The sequence below is a fragment of the Gallinula chloropus genome, assembly GCF_964237585.1.
Source record: "Gallinula chloropus genome assembly, chromosome: 3".
NCBI lineage: Eukaryota > Metazoa > Chordata > Aves > Gruiformes > Rallidae > Gallinula > Gallinula chloropus.
In genome coordinates, this window is record NC_140087.1 from 97,069,421 (window position 1) to 97,083,433 (window position 14,013).

At 35.7% G+C, this 14,013-nt stretch overlaps 1 protein-coding gene across 1 annotated transcript in view; it reads left to right on the top strand.

Moving 5' to 3' along the window:
• The window catches only part of HMGCLL1 (3-hydroxy-3-methylglutaryl-CoA lyase like 1), a gene marked incomplete at both ends in the record, with an annotated part of 78,320 nt that overhangs the window by 21,873 nt on the left and 42,434 nt on the right, over positions 1-14,013 (top strand). Inside the window, 4 exons of the mRNA XM_084261827.1 lie at positions 2,145-2,222; positions 3,195-3,302; positions 7,422-7,517; positions 8,561-8,709. Coding sequence (XP_084117953.1) covers positions 2,145-2,222; positions 3,195-3,302; positions 7,422-7,517; positions 8,561-8,709 — 431 coding nt within the window. The remainder of the gene's footprint in view (positions 1-2,144; positions 2,223-3,194; positions 3,303-7,421; positions 7,518-8,560; positions 8,710-14,013) is intronic.

Sequence of the window (14,013 nt, forward strand, 5' to 3'; positions counted from 1 at the left end):
AGAAAATCATGTGTTGAGAGAACTGAACTGTGGCTCAAAGAGATTATATGCCTCTAATATCACAGGTGGAGAGTAGAAATTAATACTTCAATACCTTCTGCCATGTCCGTTCTAAACTGTCCCGTACAAAACCCAAGGGTTGCAGACATCCCCTGACCATCTGTGTGAATGGCTGCTGCACGTGCTCTAGCTGTGTGAACTGTTCTGTAAAGACAGGTACAGCTCTTTGATTTCAGCAAAAGTTTTACCACAGTAGGAACTGAGTAGGATTTACAGGCTTTGGCCTAGAAATTGAACATTTTTGCCACCGAAGTTTTATGGACATTTTTCATGCTCTAGATTAAGGTTTCGTTCACAGAATCTATTTCAGATTTTTTTTTCTTTCTTTTTGTTTTTTTTTTTTCCCCGTCACAGTTTTACTCATAGCACAGCTGTGGCATCTCTCTTGTAACAAGAAGGATCTGATAATCATGAAAAAACCCAGATTTATGCCCGTAGTGCTGAAGCGGTGCCATATTTGTGAAAATAACTTAAAAAAAAAGAGAAACAATATGCAACAGATGTGAAGGTTTTACCTTCACATTTAAGTAGGTTTATACTGTCAGTGAGTGTGGGCTTAGCACAGCCTGGCAGAGTTTTAACTTACCAGATGTTCCACGTGATCAGATAGATACTCTACAGCTGTTTCCCATTCTTTTTACTGGGCTCAGATAAATATTCAGCAAATGCTCTGAAATATGTTTGTTGTATTTTGGCTAGTATTGCAGCTGTTGCTGCAGAGAATTTACTTTAATCCATGGGCACCGACAACGCAGGGGGAAACCAAAGGTGCTGTAGCAGTGCTCCTTTTCCTTTACCTTGAGGAGAAATTAGTGTCCGTTTGGTTGAAACAGCTCTGATGATACTATCCAGGGAGGGATGAAAAATGGGTTTTTCATCTGGTTGTGGATGATGCGAGCTTTGTGGCTGTATTTACATGCTGCAGAAGTGACTTGTGGTCTCTGGGTGAGCTGCAACTCCCGTGGGTGGGATCTATCCTCTGGGCCAGCTTCCAGCAGTGTTCGACTCCCCTTGCAGGGGAGGTTGTGGGTGCAGCAGGGGCAGCTGTACCACAGGTACATCAGACTGATCCCAGCACGGGCTTCCAACACTATGGGATACAACTGGATTGGATTCTGTATTTGGTGCAATACAGAAAAGAGGCATCTCCAGAGCTCCTGGTGAGACCACCTGCGTCCCTCCTATCTGCTCCTTCGGGCGCAGGCTGTGTGCCCCAAGTTGGCCGTTTGATGTGTTTTTAAAGACAGATGGCTTTCAGGGGTCAGTCTAAGCAACTGCTCTGAACTGTCTCAGGACTTAACGGCCCAGGTTAGGTTGACTGCCACACCTGTCAACTTGATTCAATAACAGAGCAGCTAAATAATAAAAAAGGAAGTTTCATTTCCCTTCACCTGCTTTTCTGCTCTTGTTTCTCCTTCCTTCCCTCCAGCTCCCCTTGCTCTCCTTAGGCCTTTGACCTTGCCTCTGCCTTCCTTTCCCCCTGTTACTATCTGCCTCCTGCCTTTCCAGAGCTGCTCTTACACCTGGAAAATTCTTTTTCTTGTCTATCAGGGGCCTTCCTTGTTCTCCTTTAAATCCATCTTTAAAACCTTTGTCTTCAGGCAGAGGAATTACTTTCATCTTTCATTAATAATATCTTCAGCATTTCTTGACTGCTCTGTTCTTCTCAGATTTATAGCCTAGTCTTGCAAACATTTACAGAGGAGTAACTGTTCAGTTAAATTGAGAACATTCAGTTAGAAGTTTAGACGACTGGATTTTTTGTTGAGAAGCTTTTTGAAATGGGAATATTTCTCACTCTGTAAAACACAATGTTCATTTATGATTTTATGTACATTTTTATAATAAACATTTGTGGCCTCAGAGGAGCAGTGGAACATGCACATGGATAACTTCTACTTTTAAATTTATTCCCTAACTCAAGGTGTGGAACGTGTTCTCACAGATTTTTAAAGGCAGTGAGCAAACCTAATGTTGACAATATGATTTTATACCCAGAATCATATGAGAGGACAAGTACAAGCTGTAGCTTTGATCTTGGTGACCTTCATTGTTTTGTGTTTCAGTGTTGATTTTTATTTCAGGAATCTCAAGCATCTGGACTGCCTGATTACATCAAGATTGTAGAAGTTGGGCCAAGGGATGGATTACAAAATGAAAAGGTAATTTTTCTCTTTTCGTGGTGTGTTTTGACATGGATATCAATGTTATTTTAATTTTGTAAAACATGTACAACTTGCTAATTATGTTTCTTCCATTTTGTCCAATAAATATATTTATTTCTTTTTGTATTAAAACTGTTTTCTATATTAGAAAAAAAAGTAGATGCCAGATGTTAAATCATATCATTCCTTTCTATGTGTGGTGTATTAGCCTGTTACCCAACTGCCATTTTTTTTCTGGAATTTCTCTTGTCACTCAATAACATTGTGTCATGACATAGTTGGCAAATGTCATGAAATCCTGGCTGTCTTCATAGTATGTGTTTGTGCTACAAGTGCTATTATAATAGGAACAATAGGTTATTACAATAGGTTTCTTCATACTTCCTGATGAAGAAACATGGAAAAAAAAAAAAACCTACTGTTTTTATAATATTATTTGCCTGAAGGGTGGTAGGGAAACATGGAAGAAAGTTGAAGGAGACTAAGGTACATGTATCAAAACAATCATGTGTTTCCACAATCAGGAGGATAAACTTACATATATTGATTGTTACTGATATCAAACATGTTAGTGATATACTCAGAATGGAATTACTCTGCCTCAGCTGTGGAACTTTTCCGCTCCATTGTTCTCTAGTTGGACTATTCTGTGTTACTGTTTCCTTTGTTGCTTCTTTGCTACATTGGTGCTTGGTTACAAACATTTAGTGAGGCCAAATCTATAACCAGTTTCACAGAAGGGCTTCCTTATTCTTTTATGGACAAAAAAAAAAAGGAGGAGAATCATGTATACTGCCTAGTGCTTTCCTTATGTAGTAGCTTCCTACTGCCAGGAAACAGTATAATTATGGCATAATGTATGATGTTATTTAAAAAAGAAAAGTATTGATTATGTACTGAGAACATTGAATTTATAAAAGTTTCTTACCACTTGAAATGCTTTACTATAGTATGTCTCCATGTCCGTAGGTGATAGTCCCAACTGATGTCAAAATTGAGTTAATCAACCGGCTTTCCAAAACAGGCTTGCCTGCAATAGAAGTGACCAGTTTTGTTTCAGCCAAATGGGTGCCTCAGGTATGCAAAACCATCACCATTCGGAACTCTTTCAGTTTAAATAGAGTGGAGTTTTCCAGTAGTATAGTATGTATAATTATACAAGAAAATGGAACAAAAATAATGTTGTTTATTTGTGAAATCAGAGAATATGAAGCAGTTGGGATTCAGAGTGCTGAGCTTGAGTATCCAGATGAATAACAGTGGGGCTGATCTCTGGGGAACAGTCATAGTGAAGGGAACTTCTTGTGGAAGCAATACCAATTCAGAGACCTATAATCAGGGCAGAAAAATTTGGTTATGCCAGACCTGTGCAAACTGCAAATTTCTCAGGAGTGCTCCCTAACACCAAATCAAGGGAGTACATTCTCCAGACCTGGGGGTTGTAAGAAGGGTGTCTGAAGCCAGACATCATTTTTGAATGTCTGCTGCACTTGGTACATTTCTTTGTGTCTATCCACCATGCAGTCTTCCTTTTCTAAATACTCACATAAACACACACACATACAAACACACAACTGCTTACACGTTGAAAGATTCTAGTTAAGGAGAGATGTTGCAGATTCTATTCTGAGTTTGCTCACAAAGGGTTGGTGATGTTTTGCAGTTAATAATATAGAGAAAATTCTTTACAATCAATGTTAATGTTGCTGTGGAGTGGAGACATAGTACGTGTGCATTTTGTTTTGTTCTTTATTTACGTAAGCATTCGGTTTTAACTAAAGCATTGGGATAGGGACACATCATTAGTATAACTTTCTACTCTGAGAACTAACAGTCATCAATGTAAAAAATAAAGGTAGCATGACATTTTTTTCTTTTTCCCTAAATGAAATTTCATTTTCCACATTTAGAAGTGTGCTTGGAAGATCTAAATATCAGACTTTTCACATATGTAATGGCAGGAAGGCATGTCAGTTATTTTCCAGGTTTAGCACTCAGTAGCAGCCATACTGAGTTTTGATGAATCGTAATAATTTGCTCATTACTTTTCTAAAATCAGTTTTTATGTTTGGAACAATTCAGCAGAAATCGTAGCCTTTCTGAAGGCAGCAGCAGAACTACATTGGCATTAAGAGTGCCGGGTTTTCATTTGCCATTTAGCATTGCAAATTAAGGCTTGAAATCCTGAAGTCCTGAAGTGTGCTATGTAGCTCCTGTTTGTGCAAATGTAATTATTCCCTGCAAGCAAGGAAGTCAATACTTGTCTGTATCATTTAAACTCCTTTTCAACAAATTACATGCTTGTTTGCACAAAATTATTTGAGTACTTACATGTTTAGTAAGGACCACACAAGTTATTTGCAGTGTAGAACATTAATTAATTTGAGAAAATACATAATTTTTTAATATTGTTTGTTGCACAACTTTTGTCTTAATATATATGAAGTTTGTTAATTTTAAATTGAGAATGCATCCTGGGCCTGGACTGTATTCCAGCCTTTTCTCTGAGAAAAATAGGACAATCATAATTTTTCTTATTTGTGAGTTAGCAGAGCAAACTTTGAGGGACTCCTTTGATTTATTTCAGTGTTCTCTGCATCACCAGGGAAGGATCTAAAGGAAGGGTAATAGGGAAGGGGAAGAGAACGATCAGTGACAGTCAGAATTTCTTTGGTGTCAGTGCAGGGGCAGTGATACTGCCCTTGTTAAAAGTGACCAGGTTAAGTTTTTCAAAATGCCATCAAACTTTGGTGGTTATAGTAGCAGAGAATAATGAAGGTTTTTAAATATTAGAAGGAAAAGTCTAAAGGAAAGGTGGATTTCTTCCTTTCTTATTTAATTATTTCCTTTTCCTGTGAGCCATTAGAGTACCAAATTTAGCACAGGTTTGACAGTTTTTGGAAAAAATGAACAATCCCTTCTTATCTTAAATTCATGTCTGCACACTTTATTTTAAGGGCTTAATTTGTGTTTAAAATGGTTTTGGGGTTTTTTTCTATTTAAAAATTAAGATTATGTTGCTTTGATAGGGAGTGAAGTCTTAACTGTCTTTACTCCTTTCTTTTTTCTTTTCATAGGTCATGGGAATAGAATTCACAGTTATGTTTAGATCACTTATGTCTTTTTCTAGTATTTTAAAGTTCTTTTATGGTTTCCTATCCACTGTTTTTTTTGGCAAAGATTTTTTTTTTTTGCTGAAAAAAACTAAAAGCAAAAGTTCCACAGTAGCGAGGTGCCATATAAAACAGGATGCCACACCTATAACTGAAACGGCCAAAAATTATAAATACCCACCATTAGAAAGCTTATTTTTAAAGAAATTTGGAAAAGAAATATTTTATTGCAATTTAAAATCTTCTAATGTGCAATATGTGTTAAAATGTGATTTTACTTACATGAAAAATAGTAGTGGGACAAACGTAATATGTATTATTTGGATCTGGCAGCTTTATACTGGTTGAAAAAGTTTCATTTTGGTTTTCTAGTATATTTTAAGTCAGGCTATAATTTTAAAGTGTGGAATTGGTTCCAGCATTTGCCATTTAATTAATCATTTGGTTTCAAACATTCTTCCTTGTCCTGAGAAATGTAGATAGTATTTATATTAGATTAAGGAATGAAAATTTGTTCTTAAAAAGCTAAGGCATTACCAAATGGCTTTTTGTGAGGTTAGCAGGTATGTTAGGTGGTCACATTGATTTACTTGATATAGAAGCAATTCCAGAAAGCTGCTTTGTGCCATCACTTGTTTCCTGATGAAAAATGAGTTGTGTCTGGCTTCAAGACACTTTTCATACCATATATCCACTTCCTCATAGGAACAAGTTGGGCCTACATTTGAGGGGGCTTACATGCATTTTCCTGATCTTTTTAATCTGTTCCTTTTTGTAATAGGAAACCAGTGACAGGAAGATTCCAGGTGGCCAGTAATATTGTCTCTTAATAATCTAGTATAATTTAATATCACATATTTAGAACTGTGGTACTGTAAAGCAGTCAATACAGTGTCCATTGAAAATAAGGAATAATGAGAGCTTTGTAGTTCATGTACCTTTCCATAGGGTAATCCTTGAATGACTTTTCATCCGTGTCAAAAGAATCAGAAATTTGATGTAATATTGTTTGCTTGGAAGATTTGCTCTTATGAGAGCTGATTTAACAAGCATTTAAAATACACTGTTCCCTTTTTAAGACTTAAAACTTGCAAGACATAAAATATGACAGGTCCATTTTATTAACTGTATTCTTTTCAGGGATACAGACTGTTAAAAAGTAAACCATTTTTTCCTCCACTTCTTTCAAGAAAATCTGCTGGTTTAAATAATCTGCAGTATATTACATGAATAAGTCTTTGATTCATCTTCTTGATTAGTACATTCAGTATATTTAATTTTGAGTGGCCAAAGTGTAAGAATATTTTAAGGCAGAGTTTCTTTTGTGGGCCGAGACTAAGGAAAACGAATGCTTGAATAAAGTAATGGTCTTTGACCTTTGCTATAATAAAGAAGTATTTTCTTCTTTTGCAAGAAATTCTAAGTATATAAAAATGTTGCACTATGCAGGGAACTAGACTTTGTTATATTTTTACAGATAGATGTGTGATTAGTCTTTTCAAACATGCTGTTACACTGTTGAGTTATTCAGGTTCACTTATGTTTAAGATTGTGAAGTTGCATTTATCAAGATTTGTACGGTTTTAAAATGTCAGTTATTCTGCTAATTCCACATATTGAGTCCTTTGAGGTAAATTTCAAGATGATCAGCATGACCACAAGTCTTAGAATTTACAGAATCACAAGGTTGGAAAAGACCTTTAAGATCAGCAAGTCCAACCATTCTGGTCCTATGCTAAACCATATCCCTAAGTACCTCATCTACCCTTTTATTAAGCACATCCAGATGTGTTTACATTTTTTACAATGCAAATAATGTTTTTACAGATATACACAAAAAGAAACATCACAGAAATCATAGCCCCAATTCTGTATTCATATAGAACCGGAAAATTTGCAACTCAAATACTCAAAAGTTAAGAAATCTATCAATTTAAGCCCATTGTTACAATTTTTGTATGAACTGTATGCATAAGGAAGGCAAAACCACAGTCTAAGCCAATTTCTACTTATATGATCTGCTGATTTTTACGTAATCAGAAAACAATTTCTGATCAATACAAATTATTTATATATATTTTAGATGGCAGATCACAAAGAAGTAATGAGGGGCATTGAGCGGCACCCTGGAGTTCAGTATCCTGTTCTCACACCTAATCTTCAAGGTTTCCATTCTGCTGTAAGTACCTTCATAGAAGATATCCACAATTACCTCTTTCAAGTTTCAGATACTTTCAGCTCAGTACCACAAACTAGCCATTTAATGTCTCATAACTTGTCCTGTTAGAAATAAGCTATAGGTTTTTTAATTAAAAACTCGTTTTCATTGTGGAAAAATGGGCAAATTCACAGAATGGTGTTAAGTACATGCAGGTTGCTGAAGCTTAGACCTTATCCTGCAAAAACAGAGTAAAGGTCAAAACTCCATTCTTTTTCACAGAGCAAGAGTTGTTCTCACTGGAGAGTGAGAAGTCATTAATTAACTCTTCTCCTATGCTTAAATGTTTTCTGGTCCTATCATTTGGCTTTCAACATTCTAGATTACCTCATCTTAGTTGATTTACTAAGTACTGAGGTATAGAGCAGACGCTCAGGCTAATTGCCTCTTCAGTGTAGTTACCACATTTACACATTTTCTAGACTGGTCTTTGCTCTGAGGCTTTTTCTCAACAAACTCTCACATACACATTTTCCATATTATCCTTATCAACTATGACACCAAGACCAAGGGAGCCCTTGATCCTAGAGTTGGATCTAACAAGGAAATCTCTGCTGATTCTTGTTGCTGCTCTAGGCACATGCAGGCTCAGAGCTTTCCTAAGCATGAAAATTACTTCCTGGCATTCATGAGGAACAGTACAAAGGGTGGATTTTTCAGCTTTGTTACATGATCTTTTCCCTTTTCTGAAAAATTAATATCATTGTTATTTTCATAGTTCACTCGTGATTTCCTACATCTTAGTACCTTTGTCATTTATCACTTTAAAAATATGTTTACCTAATTGCTAAGAAGAGGAGGAAAATATGCCATAGTAAAGGAACTTAAAAGTTGATTCAATCTGTTTGTATACAATGGATTTTAAAAAATCTAATTAAACTTTTGTTTTAGAGATGGGTGTTATGATATACTTTAAAATACTAGAATGTTGTACAGAATTAAATGCTTAATCTAATCTTTTAATATAGCATTATGATTGTGTTTTATTGAAATGTATTTTTCAGATTGCAGCTGGGGCTACAGAAGTCTCAGTATTTGGTGCAGCATCTGAATCTTTTAGCAAAATGAATATTAATTGTTCCATTGAAGAAAGCTTAGAAAAATTCGAAGGAGTTGCTAAATCTGCAAGGAATATGAATATTCCAGTGCGTGGGTAAATATAAAGATTCCTAAGTAATACAGAGTTATTGGAGTCCTTGTTAAAGGGGTATTTTTTTAACCAGTAGAGAAATATACTACAAAATTATTAAATTTTAGATTAAATAATAGCCTTCATTATGATTTTTAAAATTTAATGTATTGAGTAATTTTGCTCTGTGTTTTTTAACTAACCATTTTTTTCTGGAAATCAAAAAAACAAACCAAAGCGCTGTGTGTATAAACGTATCTATTTTAATATATTAATTGATATCAGAGATGAGAATAACATTTATTTTCCGCTGCTGGGAACTCGTAACACTGTTGCCCCCACCTTAAAAAAAAACCCTGTATACTTTTGCTTTGGTATAGTATGGACAATATATCATTTCATACACTGTGGAATCAAGGTATGAAGGTGATAAAACAAATCTACTCCTAAGAAAAAACAAATCTCGATATACTGAGAACTCCAGACATTGAAGTGTTTGGAGTCTTTAGTACATGAAACTCTGGAATTGTCAAGTATTTATCTTTCTCTAGAGTACCTTCTTTTAAACTTAAAATATTCCTAAATGGTACCATCCCTTGAACAGTCTGTCCTTCCCATTTTCTTTTGCATTACATATTGCTGCTTATCTAAGATAATTTCTGAAGGTCCTTGTGAATGCAAAAAGGCTTGCATACATTCAAAGAGAAACTCAACACTGAGATTCCTTGAGGATTACTAGTAATGTAAACTGCATCATGCTCAGAAAATACCTGGACTTGAAAATAGATAGGAGTAGATACCTCAGAGACTAAGTGCTTGAAAACCTGTCTGGCAATAAATATGGGGATCTCTCTTTCCTCCAGGAATAGTGATGAGGTAATGCTACTGCGCGCTTTTTGTGCAATATTGTGGTAGTTTGAGCATTTGCCTTGAGAAAGGAATATCTGGCTTCTCATCAGCCTCAGAGGATCATAGAATAACAGAATGGTTTAGGTTGAGAGGGACCTCTAGAGGTAATCTTGTCCAACCCAAGGAATTCAACACCCACACAGCCCCACAGCACACCCCACCACCCCCAACTAAGAATAGTTCATAAATGCTTGAGTCCTTTTTCCCTTACCTGGTTATATATTTCAGATGTAAAATGACTGGATAGAGAAGTAAGGACTTTCACTGTATTGAGAAACAATAACATGTGCCAGAGTTGAAACACTCTACCTAGCTGCTAATCTGTCAGGTAGAGTCAGGGTTTGCCTCTCTGAGCAATTCCTCTTATAAGAGGTCTGTTGTTTAAAAGGTCTCTGCCACCACCACTTGCCAGATTTTTCTGAAACTAAATTCTGACCTGGGAACATAACTAGCAATTTGAGTTCTCCAGGAGGATTAAGCTCAGGGATGCCTGAATTTTAGGTCCCAGATAAATGTGTATAGGGGAATAGGCAGTCAGTTCAGAAAAGACAGCATATGTACAGCAACAAGCCTTAGGCTCCGGTGAATGTTTTTATACTAAAGGTTTTGTTTTCTAGTTTTCTCAGATGTTTAGGCACATCAGGCAATATTTTCTGTATTTCATTAATAAAACTAAACCAAATGGCACAATAGAGGCAACCAACCATCAAGGGAATCCTCAAAGCCTATGTCTATGTTTTTGGATAGCTATGCATCTGAACAAATGGACTTTACAATTGTTCCAGAAGATGTAAACTGCAGGTGATGAAGAAGCCCCTGTGGTATACTCTAGATTGATAGTGGAGCCTAAAATGTTAACTTCTGTGCACTAGTTTTCACGTGTTTGAGAGAGGGGCAACCTGCTGCTTTCTTTTTTTCCAAATATTGTACCTCTAAGGAGTTTGTAATGCGCCAGTAGCAGTACTTCTGGCACTGATACACTGACATGATGGAAATGACTGTTCCCATGATAGGATTCTACAGTATTCCCACACATTTATTGTCTAATGTCTGATGAACTGTGTAGCAGGGCTTTTTCTGTATGCAGCAGAAAAAAAATATGAGAAAGCAGCAGGATGGGAAGGCACATGCAGAGAGGAAGGAGAGAGAAAATGGTCAAACAAAGCAAAGCACAAGAAAAAAGAATATTATAATAATTAAGAGTAAAAAAAAAGAAAAAACAAAGCAAGGAGATACAAAGAAAGGAATATCAAGAACCAGGTAATGAAGCGAACAGAAAAAACAAGATGGAGATGAAGGGAAATGAGTTAAGTGAATTTAGAGAAAGTACAAGCGGATTATGTCTTAAAAGTGCATAATTTGTGCAGCCAGTACAAAGATCTGTAATTTCACTTCAATATGCAAACCTAGTCAAACTTCACACAGTACATGCGGGACAATTTTATTGGGTCTGTCATGCCAGGTGCAGTATGTTATACAATGCTGTAACAGTCAGTGAAAATGATCTAAGTACGCTCCAGCTATAGCTTTCTTCCTTAGGCTTAGAAAAGTGAATGATTCAGAAGTAGGAAACCATTGACAGGATCATTCAATTTGTGGGATTATAACTGAGTAAAGAATCTAATTAAAGAGGGTAACTATATTGAAGAAAACTTTATCATGGGATATTAGCTTGGAAACTATTTTATCCAATGAAAATTGAGGTTGAGACATCAGGAGATAAGGTGCTAGACTAACTTTAAACTTCAACAAACAAAAAATTTTAGGAAAGTACTGTCTAGTATTTGCCTAGCAAGATCTAATAAAATGCAATAAAGTAGGCAATCTGCTACAAATCTGCTGAGAATCTAAATTGCAGTATGTGGAGCCACATTTCATAACAAAAAAGCTAACTGAGGTAATAATTCTGAGTATCCAAGACATCCATTGAACATGGAATTTAGTATCTGAAAAATATAGAAAATAAAGTTTGGAGCATGCTAGTAAGTTAGAAGATAAAAGAGAACTGGTTAACACAAGCTATTCAGACTTTGACTGTGCTTTTAACAAATCCCTTCCAGGGAGCTATTGAGGAGGTAAAATAGTAATTAATAAGAAACAAATTTTTGCTATGGATCGGAGTCTAGAGAAATACTTTTTCAAGAGAGTAATTATCAAGTATTGTGATACACTGAGTCTTGCTCCTGCATGTTCATACTCATTCAGATGCAATCCTCACAGGTTGCAGAGTCACATAAATCTGTAAGAAGTGTTGAGATGTAATGATTGCTCAGAAATAAGAATAATAAAAAAGGATTGCATAGTATCCATCTACCTCAGTACTTTCTTTTAAGCTGCAGTGTATTGTCTTTTGTTGAGTAGAATTCCGAAGACCAGAAAAATAATGACACGAGTACGAATTCAGGACATTTTAAAGATTAAGATCTCTTAGCAGTTGAACAAAGCCCTAGAAGGTGGGCTTAAAACTTAAAAAGTGAAAAAAATACCCATAAAGAAGCATTAGTTTTGAATGCTGTATCCAGGAAGTAAATAAATCTGATTACACCTCAGCTGCTTGTGAGAAGGAAGATTGTGGAAGCAGACAATAATTTCCAATTTAATTCTAGAAGACTAAACCATAATCTTCTCTGCTTTAATACCAAACAAAAGTCTACACCACTACAGGGAATTCATTAGAATAAAGTGAAAGTAGTTCATTAGTTCCCCAAAATTGCATTACATTTAGAAGACTTGTAGAGTTTTAGATTGTCTTTTATGATCTAAACCACTTTCTTTGATGAAGAAAGGTGGGAAAAAGTTAATCAGAAAGCAGATTTTAGAGATAATATTCAGTGCAGTCAAAGTGACTTTTTCCTGGAGATCAAAAAAGAATTAACTACCAAAGCCTGTGATTTATGATGTGGATTTATGATCTCATGTTTAGCTGCTACTATGGAAGCTGCTTTTAATGACAAATATAGCAAATGGCATTTTTGTACCCCAGTTCCATCATGCACATTTTTCTAAATGCTCAGACAGTCAACTTTGTGACAAGTTGTTCTTTATGCTTTATAACCTGGTCTGTAAGTATCACTTAGACTAGTCAAACAGGGGCAGAAACTGACAGTTTCAGAAGTGGAAATTTGGGAGTTTCTGTTGAATGACCTCAAACTCAGCATTTTGGAAACAAAAGGATCGATTTTACATAATTGGTCAGTTGGCATTCGGTATCACCTGGTTTAGTGAGGGTGTACCTTCCCATGGCAGGGGAGTTGGAACTCCCCTGGAATCCTTGAGGTCCCTTTCAACCCAAAGCATTTTATGATTATGTGATTCTATGTCTTAGAATTGGTTCTCATGGTTTGACTGGCTGCTATTTAATTTCAAGGAGGTCAGTTTCAGGTTTTATTTTGTTGTGTGGCTTCTGTTTACTGAAAATAATTATATTTTTACAGCTGTTGTTGTAACATTAGGCAAATTGTGCATGAGCAGGTGACAAACTCTGAGCTTGTCATCCCAAATCTACTTATATTTACTAGAGGAAAATAGGCAGCCTTCAGGCTATGGTTTATTATATATGTTTTTTAAAGCACCAGGCTTAGAATAAGATGAACCATTCTTAGGATGATCCATCCTTTCAGCTGCAAAGGCACTTGGGTCCTATCCTGTTAGTCATCCTATAGATGACCTAAGACATAGCCTGATTACCTCTGATATCAAAAGATAGAACAGATGAATCTCTACCTGTGCCTAGGCTAAGGATTTGCACCTTTTATTTTATGTAAATAACAATAGATATAAGAAATGTATTAATAGGCTTTGTGCTGCAAGGTAATATAAAATGAAGCTGTGGAGTATATGCAGAAAGATTTGTACTCTGCGCACTGAGAATCAACGTTTTTCTTTTTAATCACCCTTTTAGAAATTGGCTACTATTAAAGAACCTTGGCTAAAGCTGCAGTCTTTGCTCAAGCAAGCTCCCAAGACTATGCATTTTGGCTTCTTATATAAGTTTTGCAGGCTAAATATTTTGATTGAATTACTTAGGTAATAAAATATTAATATGCATAAATTGTATTTATATTAATTTCAATACAGATATTGTTTCCTTTCTAAAGCACTATTATTGTCTAAAGTGTTATTTATTTGCAGGAAATGGATAATTTAGTGCCTTGCCCTAGCTCCTTATTTGTGCAGTTGAAAAATACTTCCAAAAATACTTTTAAGGGGTTCAAATTTTATTTCCTATTTTTACTGGCTATTTAGAATTTATGTAGCAAGCATAAATCATTGGCAATCCTTGAATCTTACGAAAAATGCACTCAAACAGTTGAAACTAAACTTTAAGCTTTTGCATGTCTTACTGTTGCTACAGCTGCACTAACATTGACTCCATCATCATCTAGAGAATTTATGTTGTCAGCTGTCACGTTTAAAATC